The sequence below is a fragment of the Brienomyrus brachyistius genome, chromosome 12 (assembly GCF_023856365.1).
Source record: "Brienomyrus brachyistius isolate T26 chromosome 12, BBRACH_0.4, whole genome shotgun sequence".
Classification (NCBI taxonomy): domain Eukaryota; kingdom Metazoa; phylum Chordata; class Actinopteri; order Osteoglossiformes; family Mormyridae; genus Brienomyrus; species Brienomyrus brachyistius.
The window spans coordinates 14106963-14127650 of NC_064544.1; the positions used below are offsets into that span (position 1 = coordinate 14106963).

Sequence of the window (20688 nt, forward strand, 5' to 3'; positions counted from 1 at the left end):
AATAACCATAAATATGATTTAAAGGTGGCGTTAATTGAAGAATTTAGCAGATCTCAAGACCTTAGAAATGAAGAAATAAGAATAGAATGACTAAAAGGGGTCAGATCAGTACCATCACTGATAGAAAAACAACATGTTGACTTAGCGTCCTGCGCAAAATGTCATCAACTTTTATAGTAATTAGATTGCTTTCAACAGCTGCAGCAACTTTCCAAAATTTAACTTTTGTTATAAATTATAGGGCATAACAGACTTTTAAAGATATTCTGCAGCATTCCAGATACACTCGAAGAACTGATCTACCGGAGGCAGAAAAAAGAGAGAGAGGAGTGCTTTATCTACCCGTTTTTTTTTTGGGCAACATTTACATTTAGGCCATTAGTCATGGCCGTGGGGGGAGGGGTGCCTTGGAAGCGATGCCAAGCACATATGCAAACACATTCCTATGAAAGGAAATTTTGAGATGCCACTTATACTGAGAAGACGTATGTTTTTTTTTTTTTCATGCCGGAGGTTATCAGTAGGCTTGGGTGATATTACTGTAATGTGATATCTTGGGTATACCACAGTATTTTAGGAATGCCACAGTATTTTTAAATCTTAATTTAATGGGGTGAAGTCCTCCATGATAATGCAGCAAATTTTCTCATCAAGACTTAAAAAATACCAAGGTAGCGTCGCTTTTGAAGATACTGTCAGAATACTGTATTCCATGCTACAACGCAGCGGACTCCAAACCTGGTCCTGGAGAGCCGCTGTCCAGTAGGTGTTCTGCCCTGCCTGGCTTCTAATGGGCCACCTCTCTTCTTAGGTAAATACCAGGAACAGGTGTAGATCACTGGAAGTCAGGTAGGGTATAAAAGCTACTGGATAGTAGCTCTCCAGGACCGGAGATAGAGACCCCTGGTATAACGACCGGCCAGCGTGATGGTATGAAAAATGAGATCCTGCCCAGGCCTAGTTATCAGAGTATTTGAAGAAAACCCAGGTGAAGAGGTGGAAGCTGAATATCCAAAGCTGAGTTGGCAACTTCACCTGCTCTAGTAGACGTCTAAATGTGAGGTGTTGAGTCCATCCATTGAGTTACCACCTTACATAATAATTCTGGAATATGAATGTAATAAGTAAAGCTAAATGTCAGAAGTTGTCTTAAGTATTTGTTGTGCTATAAGCATGCAGCAGTAAATTTAACTGAATCCCTTGAGTTCATGTCTCAGAACCATTACTCTTTCAGTGCTGCAGAGTATCTGATACCTCTATATAAAATATTAAAACAAAGGAGTTATTTAGCACTTTCTGTGTATGTGTGGAGTGTCCAACAAACGTACCCAACAAATAAACTTGCTTATGATTCAGTGCGACATCAGATTTGTCCTACAGCAAAAGTTAGAGGCTTCTCAGGGCAGTTTTTAAATTAATTCCAGTTTTCCCTCACGTAAAATTTGATACCCTTTTTCATGTGCCTGCAAGTGTAGATTTACTGTCTTGAATGAATCCACAATGAAGTTTAGGTGTAAACCGATGTCTGCTGCAGGTTCAAAATATTTCCATCATTTTTTTCCTCCATAGGGATTTCCGTTAGGCGTGAACGAAGGACATGTTTACCCCTGGACTGACGGCCTGAAGAGGAAAGACTGGCATGACAACAAGAGCATGAGGAGAGAGGAGATGCGTGTCGGTATGTAACTGAATCATTACGCTGTCACTGGACTCAGGTGTCACACTGGATTCCCATCCACTGCACCTCAGCAGTTATAGCTCCACAAGTCACATTTCCTACAGCAATACTGTCAAGTATTTGTCAGATGGCACTGCACTGTACTTATGACACCAGTGACAAGAGAACTTTTTTTAAACATATAATTTACTGTAATGGCTATCAGGAGCTTTTGCATTTGACTAGTACCATTGGTACCACAGTTTGATGATAGTATTATTAGGTCCTTACATGTACTGTACAGTACATGATTATTTACTACAGTTTGTATTTATCTTCTTTTCCCATATAGAATTGATCAGCATCAGATATTGATTTTGTCCAAAATTGATTCAGCGTTGAACCACGAATCTAGTTCATTGTAGTACCTGTGACATTCTACTGTCTGTGACATTGTGCTACCTGTGAGGTCTCTCCTGCCTGCCCTGGTGCCAGTGATGCCACATTTACTCCCGGACGTAACAAACTGGAGCATATAAATTGGGACGTTGTTAATTTGACTTCCTCTGCCGGCCCCTGGAGGATGGGCTCCCCCTTTGGGTCTGGTTAGGGTTAGGGCTTCCTCTGCTGCCCCCTGGAGGATGGGCTCCCCCTTTGGGTCTGGTTAGGGTTAGGGCTTCCTCTGCTGCCCCCTGGAGGATGGGCTCCCCCTTTGAGTCTGATTCCTCCCAAAGTTTCTTCCTTCTAGGGAGTTTTTCCCTGCCACTGTCGCCTCTGGCTTACTCACTGGAGGGGATGCTGTAAAGCACTTTGAGACGATGTAATGTTGTGAGAAAGGACTGTACACATAAAATTGAATTGTATTGAACTGAATTGAACATTCTGTACTTCTAATTATCAGGTAATGCAAATCTGAGGTATTGTAATGTTATTACTGGCTTATTTTAATTTAATGTTGCATTACATACAGAACGAGGATACCTGTGTTCCTTTAAGGCATTAATGGAAAGATTTGGCAAATACTCTGGTATCGTCCTGCATTCCAAAAACATGCGGTTAAACAAATACAGTCTCTTAATTAGTGTGTCATCGTGTGAGTGAATGAGCGCATTTGTGCTTGAGCATTGTGATGATCTGATATACAGTTCAGTGTGATCTGTGCTTCATGGAAATTTGTACTGGATAAGCAATGAAATGCAATGATGAAATAAAAGCAGATATAGACCCTTCTCTACTTACGAACTTTCAACTTACGAACTTTCAGACATACGAATGAAGAGGACTGTAAGTCCAAATTGTGTTGCTGGGCTCCTGTCTCCTGTGTGCAACATAATTTTTTTTTTCAATTCCGCCTAGTAAGACTTCTGGCCACTACTCCCGCCACACAGCAGCGTAGCGCACGTACTCCCGGCATCCTAGTTCTTAGTACTTGCGTATACCCTTATAATGATGTTAAATAATGACTTAAGAACATTTCAAGTTTAGAACGGCCATTCGGAACGTAACTCGTTCGTAAGTAGAGGAGCATCTGTATATTTATATTTATTTCATTTATGGAATAATTGGATGGATGGTTGGATAGCCTGGTGGTGCAGTGCTTTGCACTGTTGCCTTACACCTCTGCAACCAGGCCATGGAATTTGCATGTTCTCCCTGTGTCATCATGGGATTTCGTCTGAATTCTCTGACCCCCACAGTCCAAAAGGTGAACTGGAGTTACCAAACTGTCCGTCGGTGTGAATGTGTGTATAAATGGTGCGTGGACCCTGTGATGGGTTGCTGCCGCATCCTGGGTTAGTCCCTGCCTTGCACCTGTAGCTTTCATGACTGGTTCTGGATCCACACAACTCTGATTAGGACAAGTGGGTACAGAAGACGGATGGATGGATGGATGGATGGATTGATTTACCAGGGCTGCTAGAAATGGATCGATGATTCCTCCAAATGAGAAAAAAGCATGTGGAAGGCTAGAGCTTCTCTGGGCAAGCTGGCAGACAGAGTCGTGACACGAGGACGAGGAGAAAGAGCGGGCATTTATTTGGGGGTGGGGCCGGAGATGCGCATAATGAAAGCAGCGGGGAGTTTCTCGGCTCCAGCTGAGGTTAATGCCTTAATCTGAAGAGATGCTCTGCAGCCGCTGCCTCACCAGTGCTTCAGGTCATAATGAACGGATGAGTAAGAATATGTGAAGGACAAACCAGGCAAACTTTTTAATATACAGTAAGATGTTGAAATCTGTGGTACGCTGTAAAAAAAAAAATCGATGCTCATGTAGGCGTACGTCACGTCATAAAAGGTCACTTATGAGAAGAGGGAGTATGGGGATTTAAGGCCCATTTGTCTGGAGGTGGGAAATAGACAACATGCCAGAATTGTTAATTTTGCACGCAGCACTTGAAATACAGATAAATGGAGCAGCGACCGATCCATTTTACTCTTTTGATAGGCAGCTTTGGAGCGGCGAAATGCTTCCCTTACACCAGCTGTACCCCGCGTTGATTTATGGTGGACGATATATCAGCATGGTGGCAGTGATGCATATTGCCTGGGGTTAGCCAATAATTCAGCCATTCAGCCAATATGGTAAATTTGAGTCTGGGTAATAGCTTTTGTCTTGTGTAGAGGTTTTCTGGAAAACATTTCCGAGACACAGTGCAATTGTTGAAACATTCAAAACCGTGTTGCATTATTTCATCACGTTGGGTCACTTTCAGTAACATGTTTTCAACACACAGATGCTAGCCGGTGCTTAGTTCGTGCTGGATCCTGCAGTAATGCATTCCAGGACCTCTCTGCCTTCCGGCAGCTATTTGAGTGGATCCAGTAGCTGTCTGGTTAAAAGAAAAACAAAAACAATAACATAAAATGAAAAATAAATAAAATCTATATTTTAATTTACAGATAATTTTTTATTAGTTTAGATTTATTCTTAAAAATACATACATACATACATACATACATACAAATATATTAATATTTTCATCACTGCGTGTTGCACACCTCCCGGGACCTGCGCTTGCCTCATTACCCCTCCACTCTCATATCCTTTTCACGTTCCGGCACCTTCTGATCTACAAATTAAGGACTAATGCTAGGATGTAAAGTTTTTTCCACACTCCTGAGTGTGGCTTTGCTAGAACACGGCAGGATCAGGTACGCTTATAGGACCCAAAGAAGCCGTGAAGAGAGAAAGCGCCGATTTTGTTGTGTATTTTGTGATGCTAAGGATATTGGGATTTCTAACCCATATTTAGTCATATTATATAAAGTATTCCACCTAATGAAAACCTAAATCAGGCAACATTTCTCCTGACACCACACACGCACTGCAGTGTAATGCTTTTAGTAATTTCTTTAGTTTCATAAAACAGTAAGCAGTGCACATAATTATGTCTATGAACATACCGCATTATAAACATTTTGAGCCAGCGGGAGAGAGAAGTTTGGTGCACTTACATTTATTTTGCAGACATTATTGTATTAAGTAATGTATAAGGGTATACAATATACAGGTAAGTGCAGCTTGGCTGAGCTTCCAACGGCTGACCAATAGGTTGGCAGCAGAGAAAGAGCTATGCAGTATGTTTCGAGCATAGCAAGAGCAGAACTACTCAAATCAAAGATGTGATAAATATCAGAGCATCCAAGATATGCAAAAGACCATCTAATGGATCATAGATGGAGACAGAGGAGGTCAGTGGGTGGAGGTCTAGCTGAAATGTTCCCTGATGACATTCAACTTAAGGCAGTTCATGAAGGATTACAGGAATTCTGATGACCAAAGTTAAATGCATAGCTTATTTTACCAGCGAGGAACCACACATGAGAAACATCTGGAGTGAGATGTCCTGCGTGGTGCAGGGATCTTCAGGCAGTTTTGGCTTGCTGATCAAAGAGGGTAAGACAGGATATGGCTCTTGATTAGGAACTTAATGCCAATGGGTGTTGTTCCGTTAATGGCCCTGAAAGCTGAGGACTTGAACTTCAAAAGAGACAAAGAGTGGTGTAACATGAGACCATTTGGCTGATTGAATACCAGACATACTGGTGCATTTATGATCATCTATAGCGGTTTGACAGCACAAGCTGGTAGCCCTGTCAGTAAGGAGTTTCATTAGTCTATTCGTGAGAGGACAAGTCCCTGGACTAGAAGCTCAGCTGCATATTCTGACAAATAAGGCCTGATCTTCAGGATGTTATACAGAATGGAAATACAAGACCATGCCATCTATCAATACCATTAGGTTCCTAGCGGATCTTGATGGAGATGATTCAAGCTGTACTTAGATGTCATAGTGAATCGTAGGGCAGGCGGGGAAGTGTTATGTTCTCCTAGAGGTGATGATGTGTCATCCAAGTTGCAATGTCAGCAATGCAGAGATCCGAACAGTCCGTGGTGTCCCCGGTAGGGAAGGTCAGGAAGAGCTGCATGTTATCAGCACATTAGTGATGTTCATTTGTAGCCTTGGCAATCATAGCTTGAACTTAGTGTTAACCCAGTTATGAAACCTAGCCTGTGTTTAGCTATCACTTTGTTAATGCTTTTAGTTAGCTGAATGTTTTCAGAGAATGGATAAGTGCAAGACTGGCAATCCCAAGTGTAGCTGTGTCCCCTTGGTGTGGCACTATTAAACACCCATTGCTTTGCATTCCATTGGCTGCATGGTGCCAGTCTGTTTTTGACGATTTAAGTCAAAGCATATGAGTAACTCTTAACCAGTTGACTGTATATGTCACTCCAAGACAAAAGCAGGCAGTTTTTCCAAGTGGATTTTTCCAGGCACGGATAACATGTGAGTTTTGTGAGTGTTCTTGTTCAAATCACACATGCTGTGCTCTACTGAATAGTAGAAAAGTTACATTGGAGAGAGAAGTCCTCCTTAACCCTGACCGTAAGATGACTAAATTTGTGGCACAGGCCGAGAGAAGCTTACTGAAAGGCTTGAGGCCAAAATTTTCAACAGGGAAAGTTTTACTTTTATGGTGTGGATTGCAATTTACAGACAAAGTTACATCTTCGTCTTGCAAAGAAATTAAAATGACACAAGCAATTTAAACAAATGAATTTGCTACAGCACAATGGTGCTGCATCCCTCCAGCATACTTTCTGATTCCAAGGATCATTAAAGCTGTTCTTGTGGCTCACTGGTCTGTCAAGACATTTTATCTTGACCTCTATTTGTACTAATAACTAATTTTTTGTAATGAACTTCAGCTAATCATGTAGTTTTTCAGCCAAATAAGACTAGAAGGGAAAATCCTACGGTGCATCTACTATATGTCGTTTCATGTGAATTATATGCCAATTGCCGTAGTATTATTCATTCATTACTGGCTTCTTACTTTTGGCTCAACCCAAAAATGGCAAGAACCCATCTTATGGTTTTCGCCATCCATAGGATGAAAGGTGAGGGTCAAGTAAAGTGCCACTTTAGCAACAGATCATAAGTGGCAAGAACCCAAAATACAGGATCCCCTTGACAGTCATAACTTTGATGATTTAAACTTTTTTTCTCTGTTTCGGTTATTCGCGAATATTTTTGGAGTTTGCCAAAAGATCGCAGAAACTCGCAGGCGACACGCAAGCCAGAAACAATACTAAAAATGATTTGGATCGCAGGAAATCGTTTTATCATCAATACACTATTAGACACGATTATTGAGACATATCGCCTGCCCATTGAGTTCAGGCATTTCATTCAGACCAATGGCCACAAGCACCAAGCTTATTGTGCAGCATGACAAAGGAGGGATGATCCATGTAGCATTTCCAAATGAATGATCAGAACTAAAATAAGGCAAGGAGCAACACCAGGAACAACAATACCAAGGGTAGGTAGGCATGCAGGAAATGACAAACTAACACGAGGTTACTATAACCAAGAAGCGTGTAGCAGCACAGGGAAAAAGCCACAATGAACCACCGAGGAACAGAACAAAAGCAGGCACAGAAATGCACTACTAACAAGACAAGATGCGGGACAGGTGAGAACCATAACCAAATAAACCAATCACAAGGACTTGTGGCAAGAAAGAAGGGCTGGGGTATATTACAATTAACAAGCATTAGAGACTAGGAGACATTAACAAACACTGAGGCTAACTACAGTAGGAGAGACCAGGAACACAAGTACAGCAGAATATAATTAAACAAGAGACAGGGTAGACAATGGGACAGGGACACAAGGCAAAGATATAGATGAACAATACCAGAGGATAGGGATAAAATATAAGCAATATATTAAAAGAAAAGGTTTTGTGTAACTCATGACTGAAGGGATGCCTGCTTCTAAGCTGCATGCTCAGCCCGGACAACAGGGTAAACACACTAGGGCAAAACCAAACAGGATGGCCAGCGGGAACTGCTGGCTAAATAGGGAAAAGGCACATGGGACAGAGCCATTAAACCCAGTACAAAACCTGTGCGCTGGGAGATTCATGAAATGACCTTCCAAGGCTGAACAGCTACATGCAAGCCTCATCAAGTATAATGCTAAGTGTTAGATGAAGTGGTGTAAAGTGGTGTAAAGCACACCACCACTGGACTCTGAAGCAGCGCAAACGTGTTCTGAGGAGTGACGAATCACGTTTCTCTGTCTAGCAGTCTGATGGATGAGTCTGGGTTTGGCAGATGCCAGGAGAACGTTACCTGTCTGACTGCACTGTGCCAACTGTAAAGTTTGGTGGAGGAGGGATAATGGTATGGGGCTGTTTTTCAGACGTTGGGTTAGGCTCAGTTCCAGTGAAGGGAACTCTTAATGCTTCGGCATACCAAGGCATTTTGGACAATTCTATGCTTCCAACTTTGTGGGAACAGCTTGGGGAAGGAAGGCCCTCTTCTGTACCAGCATGACCAGAAGTCAGGTCCATAAATACATGGTCAGTGTGATGTGGGAGAACTTAACTGGCCCAAAGAGAGCCTCACTTCTTTGGGATGAACTAGAATGGAGATTGCGATCCAGGTCTTCACTTCCAACATCAATGCCTGATCTCACAAATTATCTTTTGAAGTAATGGGCAGTAATTGCCAGAGACACACTCCAGGATCTTGTGAAAAGCCTTCATGAAAGAGTGGCATCTGTCATAGCTGCAAACGGGGGGCTATCTATGGATGTAGAATGGTGTTCCTGAAGGTGTAATGGCCTGATGACCCAATAATTTTGGCCATATAGTGTATTTGTATGGTGTTCAAAAAGAAGCTAAACCATATGATGCGACGTATCCTCACTAATGGGTATGAGTTGTGGGTAACAGCCAAAAGACTGCGAGTACTAGCCTAATGAGGGTTGCCAGATACAGTCTCTAAGACAGGATGGGACATCAAAACAGAGATGAGAAGAGCATCTTACAAGGATGTTACCTGCTGAGCTCCTAAGAAAGCTGCCACGCTCTCGTCCCACTGGGGGCAAGTTCTGGGGGTGGCGCAGGTCACACCGGAGGAACCAAAACTCTCAGCTGACTTGGGAATATCAAAAGGTCCCCCATAAAGAAGTACAGTCTACTGTATATGGCTATGGAAAACGAGGTCTGGTCTGTCCTGCTCGGCATGCTGCCACCGTGACCCTCACCAGGAGAAGTGGTGAGAAGATGAGATTAAATGAATTCCAAAAGGCCACAGAGTAATGAGCACTAATTACCAAAAATGGATTAATTAAAAAAAAAAAAAACCTCTAAAACAAAATGCCGGCGTAGACACAAACATATGCAATATAGAGGGATTCAGTTATTAACTACTTTTTGTAATACAAACGCAAAAACCTTAATTTTGCATGATGTATTATTGTTGTTGCTGTTGTTTTTATTTAATTTCTTTCACCCAAACATTTTCCAGCTGCTATTCCTGTGGCCTGGAGCCTTTCCCAGGCAACACCGGACGCACGGCGGGGACGCACCCTGGATGAAAAGCCAGTCCGTCACAGGGCACACACACACCCACACACATAGACATAAAGGCCATTTTAGAGGCACCAGTTCACCTAACGTGATAAATATTCATACTTCTGAATAATATAAATGACCCACACACAGGGTAGAAGCGGGGTTTGGACTTCCAAAGCCGGAAGTGTCAGGAAACAGCACTACCTACTGAGTCTGCATGCCACCTTGCATTTTTTTTTTTTTTTTGTCAGGAAACTGCAAAAATGCTTGTTCTAATTGTGGATGACCTTGATTAGCCCACTTTTGATTATTAGAATGTAGGGTATTAATTATAAAATGAAACTGTTTCTATTTTCCCATGATGCATAAAGGTAAGGGAGAGCAGGGAAAGCCGTACCCTCTTAGTGAGGACGAATGGGACGACTCGGCATACAAGGAAAACGGCTTCAACATCTACGTCAGTGACAACATTGCTTTGGACCGCTCTCTCCCAGACATACGGCATCCAAAGTAAGCTGACAGTACTAGACTTTTGTTATGTCAGTAACCATAAAAACTACAATAAAACTAATAATTATGTAAGTATTAAATGTCAAAGCACCATATGTTGCTGTGATCTTGTGCTTTATTTATGGTTTTTCTTTCTACAATTTCCAAATATAAAGTTATCAAAGGATAAACTCCTGTTTAGGTGTAAGTGTGAATTAAAATGAGCAGTATTTCAAAGAGCGTGGATGGCGATAGACTGCTACCTAATTATTCTTGCGTGAGACATTAGTGCTGCTTTGCAGAGTCCTCTTGCAATCGAGCCATTGCGTCATATAAAATTTATTTGCTTAATTGATTTTCCAGTGATGGATTCAAATATCTTTAGCATATCTATGATATACTCATTGTCTAAGAGAACAGATTGCTATAATAGACAAATCAGAGTGGTCTAGTTTACCCGACTCCCAGAGCTGATTATCACAAATTAGAGAGAGACTGTGAGAGAGAGACTTGTTGGAGGATTTAAAACAAAAATACACGATTCTTCATTAACAAGTACGATTTCATTTCATAACTGCCAAAAAATATCTTAGAATGACCCAGATGCATGACTAGGTCAGTGGCTAAAGATGATGGATGGCTTAGTATTCTGGAATGTTTTTCGTAGAAGTATCAATAAACAAGTGTAATTTAGCTGACTTAATGTACCAGATGCAATAATAACGTGTATGTAATTTTGAGGAGATCTCAAATCCTCTGTATGTTTCAGTCAATGTCCTGGAATTACTTACCCAGTACAGGAATCAGACTGAGCTTGAAGCCCATCTCAGGGTACGTCTGATAATACACCAGGACAGACGTGCACTCAAGGACCATCAGAGATGTCAGTTCACCTAAATTGCAGGGGTTTCTCAAAACCAAGAAGACAAGAACGCTCATGTTCTCGCCAAGAGCTTTCTTGCTAACTTGCCTCCTATGAATGAAAATGGAATGCAATGAGTGATGGAATTATTATCCTTAACAAAGTTGCAGCTGATGTATTTGGTGATTTGTGATTGATATTTGGGCCAGGGCAGTAACTACATTATGGGATTTTTATGTCCTCCGTAGTTCTGTTCTTTAGTATTGGAACTCTACTTTGGCAATGGAAGATGACATCAAATGGCTATGTGAGAATACATATAGTCAAGTATGCATATTGAGAAACAGCCAATTTGTCTTTAGGATATAGGGAAAATACCAAGGGCAGGACCCTTAGAGATGCAGGAAGAACATGTGATCTGCATGCATGAAGAGTGACCCACTGGAAACCCAAAACACACTATTCAGCCTTTATCTCTCATTTCAAAATAATGTTCTCATTGGTCTCTATTTACAGTCTTTCTCATAATTGAGTATTAGCACCATCCAGTCATCCTTGCTTATCAAATATCAAGCTGCCTACAGCCTGGAGCCGACCTCAGCAACCAGAAGCATGTTGTATAAACCTCAAGTCCTTCACAGGACACTATGGGCAATCTAGAGATGTCATTTCAATTTAGCGTTAATATTTCTTTCTAAATGAACACGTTTCATTGCATCACACTGCGTCAGCTAACAGAACAATGATGAAGTGATTACTTTTTTTAACAAATATATCACAAAGTAATGAGTGTCTGACAAAGCAAACTGGATATGTTTGATTTATATTGAAACGCTAATATATTGTTTATTTGATGTATCTATAGTATTGTGTAATTTATCATGTATTAGTTGTACATTAGTTGTATATTAGTTTCATTAATGATTTTTGTCAATTTTTAATTACGTGTAATACAGTACAGCTACTTGTGAGCTCTGCTACTGATTGTAACGTTTGTTAGTTGATGTCCACCTTACAGTTGCAAGCAGAAGCTGTATTTGGAAAAATTACCCAACACCAGCATCATCGTTCCCTTTCACAACGAGGGCTGGTCTTCCCTACTAAGGACAATACACAGCATAATTCACCGAACACCTGACCACCTGATTGCTGAAATCATCCTTGTTGACGACTTTAGCGACAAAGGTAGGTGCTGTTTCACTCTCCTATTTAATGGGCTGGTAGCTAGCTTTATTCAGTAATATTGTTTATGGGTTTGATTTTTTCTTCTGCTATTTTGCAAACCGTCTGTTTTTGCATGGCAGTCTGCTTACATTTATTTATCCTTCAACTTGCCTGCTTACTTGTATACTGATATTCTAGGGAGAAATTTGTTGGGTTCTCGTCTGTCTTACTTTCCTCATATTGCGAGTCTAAACAGCAATGATTTGCCTTTCATTTCTGCAGCGCTATTTAGCAGATTGTTTCAGGTATACATCCATCCATCCATTTGCCAAACTGCTTATCCTTCTGGGTCGCGGGGGGTCCGGAGCCTATCCCGGAAGCTATGGGCACGGGGGGCCAGCCCATCACAGGGCACACTCACACACCAGTCACTCACACATGCACTCCGATTGGCAATTTAGTAACTCCAAGTAGCCTTAGCATGTCTTTGAACTGTGGGGGGAAACCGGAGTACCCGGAGGAAACCCCACGACGACATGGGGAGAACATGCAAACTACACACACATGTGACCCAGGCGGAGACTCAAACCCAGGTTCCAGAGGTGTGAGGCAACAGTGCTAACCACTGCACCAGCATGCCACCCCATACAGTGCTAACCACTGCACCAGCATGCCGCCCCTCAGGTACACATATATTTGCATTTGTTTTCCTTGTGGCTCACTTGCTGGGGAACATGCAGATCTCTGTAAGATTCTCTTTTGTGCTGTAATTCTTGGTTTTCTGTGCTCAGTAGCGTTACACCCTAAGGGATTCCAGTTGATTATTGGGTTTTCATAGGGTGATTATTTTAAATAGATAATTGGCCACGTGCATTTTCTGTACTTAGGCATAACATATTTCTCTGGGGAAGGAGTTGACTGGCCAATAGCTTTAACGAGGACAAAAATAGAAGGTTCTGTGCTCCAAATTGAATTTTTTTCATGCAGATAGACCTGGCTTTAGTGGACAGATTACCCTTTTGGGCGGGTACATCTGTTTGTTATGGACAGAAACCCAGCACTGGCAGGCTATGAGTTAGGAGAAGAGTTTTTGATGAGTGTCCGGGTGGCTGGGACTCGATGGGGCCCTTCCAGATGGCCACAGCTGGTCCTGCTGCATGGGCTGCAGCCCAGTGCATGGAGACTATGAAAGGGACCTGTTTGTGTCCATGCCAGGAGTCATCTTTCCAAGGAGGACAGTGGGGCTGTTTAAAATAATAATAATGAAGTTGCCTGAGCCACTTCATTTTAACCATTTTGAGTCACAGAACGTCCACAGTTGCAGGTTGTTATTTACAATGTAATCGTCAGTCGTCTATTCATTTAAATGTGTTTTGTTAGAATTGAAATACTAAATAGTATTATGTTTTATTTTTGCATTCTTTCTTGCATCCTGAATCTGATCAGAACAGAAAACGATGCCAATTGACCTGAAGGAACCAAGACTCGTGTGACATCTCTTCTTTCTCTATTACGAAATACGTAACTTTAAGCATACGTTTTACCCTCGGGGGAAAAAATGATAGTAAAAATGTAGTAAAATGATAGTAAAACTGATTGGATCACATAGCAACATAGCAAAGTAAGTTTATTACTGCAACAATTAAAGAGATTAGACTGCCATGTCATTCACATATATATTATAATTTGAAAATCTGCGCCTTAAGAAATACTATACAATAAAATTACATTCATATTTAAGCTGCAGAGTATTTAAAAAAACTGAAAAACACATCACAGCCTGGCTTGGGATTGGCTTTGCTGTTGCACAATTGCAATGGTTGCACAGCCTCCTCTGTTAAGTCAGTGCTGCTCAGTAAACAGCAGTTTGCACTCATCCACTGTGACAAACCATTACCTGACACTGTCCTCCTACAGTCTGTAGCTGGCTCCTTTAAAGAAACCTTTAAATGAACTTGAAAGAATCCCTCTTTTGGATTTACCTTACTCTGACATTTTTAGGAAGTGCAAGGCAGTTCGGGAAAGCATTAGTTGTTGCCTTGTGCATTTATTGCTTTTTGGTGAAAGAGACTGAAAGGTTGTGTCCTGCACTCTCAGGTGACACTTGAAGGGTTTTTCCACCCTGGGGGGAGTGTTTCAGAAGGTGACCTCTTCAACAGAAAGATAGGGGCTCTGGTACTTCTGCGATAACAGTATCTTAGCATTTTGGGGGCTGGGTTCTGAAAATCGTTATTGTAATGTTGGTAACACTTTACATTAAGTGCACCTTCATAATACATTCATAGAACATTCATAAGCAGCATGCAAATACACCTCAACATCCTAACATCCCTTAACAGCTTTAATAAACATTAATAACAAATATTACATTATTATACAATTTTACTGTTTGTTATTATGATATAATGTTTGTTATTAATGTGTATTACAGCTGTTAAGGGATGTTAGGATGTAAAGGTTTACATACATGATGTTTATGAATGTTTTATGAATACTTAATGAATACCTTATGAAGGTGTAATGAAGGTTTTATGAATGCAATATAAAAGCATCATGAAGGTGCAGTTAATGTAAAGCATTACCGAAATGTTTTATGTTGGGAAATTTAAAAAAATGTGTGTAGAAATTATGTAGAAATGTGGCAGTCATTAAGGTAAGACAAAAATATAGTTACTGATAGTTTCTCTACGTGCAAACAAAGGAAATGACACCAAAACCTCATGAATATCCTTCTGAAGAAGCCTGCCGTGAAAATCTAGTTTTTTTCCCACACAAATTGATCTTATCTCAGGTGGTATGGTCTTCAAAGACTCTCGACAGAACCCTTGACATCGCTATAATTGCAGACTAGACAGTTTCCATGATCATTCAACCATTAAGTGTCATTCAGTAAAAGTACTGTATTTTTCCTTCTACAGAACATTTATTTACACTTTTAGTCTGACATCAGTTTGGTTAATGCCCATGGGTTTGCAGGCCGATTATGAATGAACATTTCCATTTAGGTTCACCCTACCTCACAGCTGTAATTCAGCAGTCGAGCTGCGAGGATTGACTGAATCGATCACTGCCTCCGTGCGAGCGTCGACCCTGTCACATTATCTGCTACTTTGCGGTGTTGGATTTTCAGCCTCTCCTGAGCTCATTTCCTTGTCAGAGCAGAAATCTCGTCAAATGATCAATGGTTGAAGGTTGTCTATCACTCTTGATTGGGTTTTCAGCTCGTGGGGTGATCTATGATAGAGGGCATTGATTGAGTCGTCTCACGGTTGTGTTCTCTGGGAGCAGTGCATCCCGAAGAAGTAAAAGAGTTAACTGAAAGTAAGCAATAACTTAGCCCTGTTAAATCCAGGTGCTGAGTGTTGATTGACTGTATTTCACATATTGTTGTCGATATCTTTTCAAGAAAAGAATTTCCCGTGTTTTCTCTTATCAACAAAAAGTTAGTGACAGAAAATATGAAAATTCTTTGCATTATTACTAAATTTAAAATTTGAAAAGGGAAAAATAGTGAGTGTTACACAAGTGTGCTTCATTAAATGTGAGTCATGTTACTGAATTTCGGAGTGCAATTAATGTATAGAACAGTATATATGTGTCACTATGAAATTTACAGTACAATTATCTTACATGTAATTCCATAATTGACATCTTTAAATAATAATATTGATTAATGTATTTGCAAAATCTGTTTTTTCAACAACACTTTACTTAAGGGGGCAGATACAGTGGCTCTGAAAGGCCAAAACACATCAACATTAACCCAATGCAAAAACATCACAGAGATGCAAAACATCACAGAGATGCAGAAACATCCAGACATCAAGATATCCACATAACTTAGTAACTCAGTTACTACTCAAGTACAAATCACGAACAAATATTGTAACTGCATGACATAAATTAACCGTTATGGTTGATTAATTATGAAGGATCATGGACCTCAATACATAGCCAACACTTTCTGGTTAATAGATACATTAAGTAAGAGCGTACTACTAAATTACTTGTGCCCTTTAGAAGCCAATAATATAATAACTGCCAATAACGTATTAATTTCTCCATTCTCAATGTAATAAAAGTTGTTAATGTAATAACTGGCCAATAATGTAAAACATTTTAGGAACCAATAACATAATACATTTTTTTGCCGATAATGTAAGACGTTATTACATTATGAACTTTTATCATATTAAGAATGGAGGAATTTATTACGTTACATTATCGGTACTTATACACTGTTGGCTCATACATGCCCCACAAATAAACTGTTACCAACAGATTTTCCATGAATGATAGAAACAGAAGTGAATAAATCATTCGGTTATGTTTCATATTGTGAATTTCATTGAGTGGTTTACATCCATCTTTTCGTCCAGTTTCTACTCCTGCCTAAGGCAAATTCTGTCAGGCTTAAATCCCTCTTCCTCCAATATTTTCTACATACTGAGATAACCCCCCACCACCCAAGATTTATTTAATTACATGTAAAAATGCAGTCCACAAGACACAAAACGACAGAGATGTGATGGTTGTCTTTTATTATTATTATTATTATTTATTTTTATTATTATTATTATTATTATTATTATTATTTTGTGATGTGATTATAAGAAGTGAAATAGTGAGGAATATGAACTTTGTCATTACCGTCACCTTGTGACATGTTACCATTGTCACGGACTTTAAAGAAAAATCAATTCTCTAGGAGTTTCTGAAATCGTCAATAGACAAAACTGGCTGACCTTTCTATAAATGTTTAGTGAATCGTTCCAGAATCTACTTTCTGTCAAAATGCCAAACAGCCTTTAGCTGTGAGATGTAGGAAAGCATCATGGACCTATTTACATTTTAGAGGTGACTCAGGGGGATTTTAACGTTTATTTTGTATTAAGCTGTGTTCACGTTTCATTAAATGATAGAAATTTCAAGAAGTGTAAATTATTCCGATTTTGATTAAAATAAGTCATTTTAATGAATGGTCCATCCCTTCAATAAGACTGAACAAGGATATAATCTTGCAAAGACAGGGATTCTATATATAACCATGTTCATTTCAATCATATTACTTATGTCATCTACCCTCTGCAGTTTTATATATATATATATATTTTTTTTTTATACGTATATATGTAGAAGTGACACCTATGTAGACGGGCTGGTTTTGCTCTCCCATTTCAGACACTCCAGATGGGCAACCTGTCTTACTGTCAAGTGTGTTTGTATAAACCTGCACCCAAAACACTAAGAGCCCTGATTCTCGGCTGTTACGAGATGTTCCCCTTACGCTCGTGTACACAGATCGATGATGGATGATCACTCAACCTCAGGACACCACACTCGGTTGATTGATGTCCCTTTTGACATCCCATTTTACCATTGGCTCCCATATGACGAGTTTCATTTTCAATAGGAACCGTCAGTCCAGGAACTGTGATATGAAACAGCTCAACAAATAGCTGTATATCTGATTTTTTTCAGTGGGTGAGAAAGAACTGAGGTAAAGTCCAGAAGAATATAATTATTCTGTGTGCCAATAATTAGGACTTCAGTGATATTCAATGTATGTAGATTAGAGTAACTACAATTATCATAGCAGAGTTGCTCTGTGTCAAGTTTATACTAATAATTTAGTGTTTTACATGATATATTGTCAAGGCAACATTTCTCATAATACAGAAGCATTTTGGCAGTTTGTAGTTCATGGTATATTATAGCAATTATTAAATTTCTAAATATGTATCAGTCCATGGTGAATTTTGTGAGTTTAAAATGGCACAAAAACTAGATAACTCAAAACTGGAGTGAGATTGAATATATTAAAAGCTGTAGCTGAAATGAGACTATTGTTATGTTTTCTGAATGGCGTTGAACAGCATCCTGACGATAACACATCAGCTCACTGAACTGCATTTTTCTGAGATATCCATATAACTTTAACTAGTAACTCATAAAAGATATCTCTTTATAAGGAGAATATGGGCACATTTTATTTTTCTTCATGGTGGCAACTATATGCAGCCATATAACTCAGTTGTATAAAGACAAAAAACAAATTCATTTATTGCATTGTGCTGTATATTGCAATATACCACGAAACTTGCAGTAATTAGAAATTTTGTTGATTTGTTTTAAAGAAACAAGATTAAGAATAATGTTCACACCAAATCTTTTTTCTGGATCACAAAACAGACATGCATTTTTTTAATGAGCAATCATGTTCCTTATACCTACTACATTTCTGTAGAAACCATTATAAATTGTTGGGTTTATTAACAATGCCATTACGGAAACTCATTTGTTAGGCGACTCATTAGAGGGTGCGGCGTGATAAAGCTGACTTCGTAATGAACAGCTAATTGCAAACAGCAGCGGTTGTGGTGAATTTTGTCCAGCTACTAATGCTGCCCTGGCTGGGAAGGCATACGGCGCTTTATTAAAACAGAGACAAAAGGCTAGTGGGCCGACGCCGACAGCACAGCCGGTGAAAGGCTGAGACGATGCCCAGCTTCTTCCCTTTCGCTCGCTGCTAATCCCCTCACAAACACGCAGTCCTTCCCCATTGTTTCCACAGCCCCATTTTTTTTGTGCAACAGTCAGTTTTTGAAAGAAAAATGCAGAATCTCGGCCTCTGCTCTGCGAGAGACAGATAAAAAAGACAGTATGGAGAAGTATGTTCTGCTGACAAATGACATCCGAGTTGAAAGTAGCTATAGTGAGCATGTTAGTGTTTGAAGCTATATTAATTCACACCTTGTGCTTTTCCGATTTTGGAAAGTAAACAGTAGAATTTAATTTTGGTACATTTCTAGTCATTTTGATGCATAGTTGCCTTGCAACATGACAAATGGCATCGCTTAGTATGAATACTGGCCTTTTGTGGAAGAGGAAAAAGGAGATTTTTCCCAGCTCTTTGTGCATGCATTCGAATGTATGTATAGTATGTTTTATATAGATAATAGAGGTATATACTAAAAAATAAAACTAAAAATGAAGTACTATTATTATTACCAGCTATACACATATGTAAAATGTGTTATTCAAACTTGTTTTTAGTACGTGTCCTGAAACATTCGTAAGAATGAAAAGCCACAATCAAAATTATGATCATAAGTACCCTTGGTATTTAAATAAAGTTCCAAACGGAACCAGTCACTATTCTGAGAGTAACTCTATTCATTCTATGAATGTGCATTGCCAAACGGACATGAACAGAACGGTTGACAGAAACTGTAAGGATGCCCGGAGATATGGAAATGAACATACAGAAACGTCTCAAGTTAGATGCTGACTGGGGTCATGGTTGCAGTATTTCTTCTTTGACATTCAGCATCGTTACTTTTTCTGCAGCCCCTTAGGTGAAGATAAAACCAGATATGACTCATAGCCCATCTGTAAAGTTCTATAAAGAGTAACAAATGACGACATGTTAGGAAACACCTTTTCATGGTAGCTATTAAGTGGGACAAATCTGACTTTAAGTCAATACCAGGGCTGGGATTAATGGGATTAATGTAGTCAATGATAAATTATATAATTTCTATAATTAGGGATTATAATTAGGGATTCCCAATTCCATACCAAACACAGCAGTTTCTCTGGCAGTGCTGTTAAATCCACTTGTGCAGGGCTATGTCTAGTCTTGGTTTGTTTAACATGTGGATAGAAAATAAACATCCAGACCAAGATTTTGTTTCAAACAAGTACGAATGTGACTCTTTAAATTCACCTGATATGTTGAAACAAAACCTTGGTTTGAATTTTTACTTTCCAGAGTGGAATTAGCCAGTTTTATTTAAGACATTATTTGCTTTAGTCTTACTGGTGATTAATTATATATAGTATCAATCAAATATATGCACACATTTGCCTAAACCCTTAACAATGTCCTTTATACTGTACAGCCCTGTCTGTTATCAAGAGTGAAAGTTATGGCCTAATGAGTTAAAATTTGAAATATTTGGGTCCCGGATAACACAAGGAGGTCAGGGAAGATACTGCTTGACAGGCATGAAATCCTCTTTTTATAATTAAATGGCGAAGGCTGTAATAATTCCTCTGTATATTCCTGACATGCAACACGACTGTACTCAGCAAAACATAAATGCATTTCAGCTGAGTCAGTCTCATGACACACAGCGTAGTGATGGGTCCAGAACTGGTTTAATTAACTTTAGTCTCATTGATAATTAATTATTATTTATAGTATTAATGAAAAGCCAGCATATGGATGCATATCTGCACTTTAAACTCTATACCCTTGTCTATTTTCAAAATGGAAATTGGTGGTAAGGCCTAATGAGACAAAATCTGAAATATTTGGGTTCATCCACAATGTACTGATCATTGAGAGGACACAGACAGTTTTGTATCTGAAGATACTACTGTAAAGGACAGCGGTCTTGCTGTCTTATTCTTGGGTTGTTTTGCTGGTAAGAGAATTGGTGATCTTTAATAAATCCATAGCAATTTCCACCACCATGACTGTGATAGCATACCTCAAAAGCATGCCATCCCATCAGGATTACGTCTGATTGGACAGTTCTCCATTTTTCAGCAAGATAACAATCAAAAAAACAGTTCAAAATAGAGCAAGAACTATCTGGGGAAGAAGGAAATTGAAGGACATCAAAAACTG

General features: G+C 39.5%; 1 protein-coding gene across 2 annotated transcripts in view; it reads left to right on the forward strand.

The window, feature by feature from the left end:
• Positions 1-20688, forward strand: part of LOC125705078 (polypeptide N-acetylgalactosaminyltransferase-like 6) — a 129837-nt gene that overhangs the window by 45211 nt on the left and 63938 nt on the right. For both annotated transcript variants that reach the window (XM_048971422.1, XM_048971423.1), the window contains exons 3-5: positions 1570-1678; positions 9907-10045; positions 11905-12071. In XM_048971422.1, the coding sequence (XP_048827379.1) occupies positions 1570-1678; positions 9907-10045; positions 11905-12071 (415 nt within the window). The remainder of the gene's footprint in view (positions 1-1569; positions 1679-9906; positions 10046-11904; positions 12072-20688) is intronic.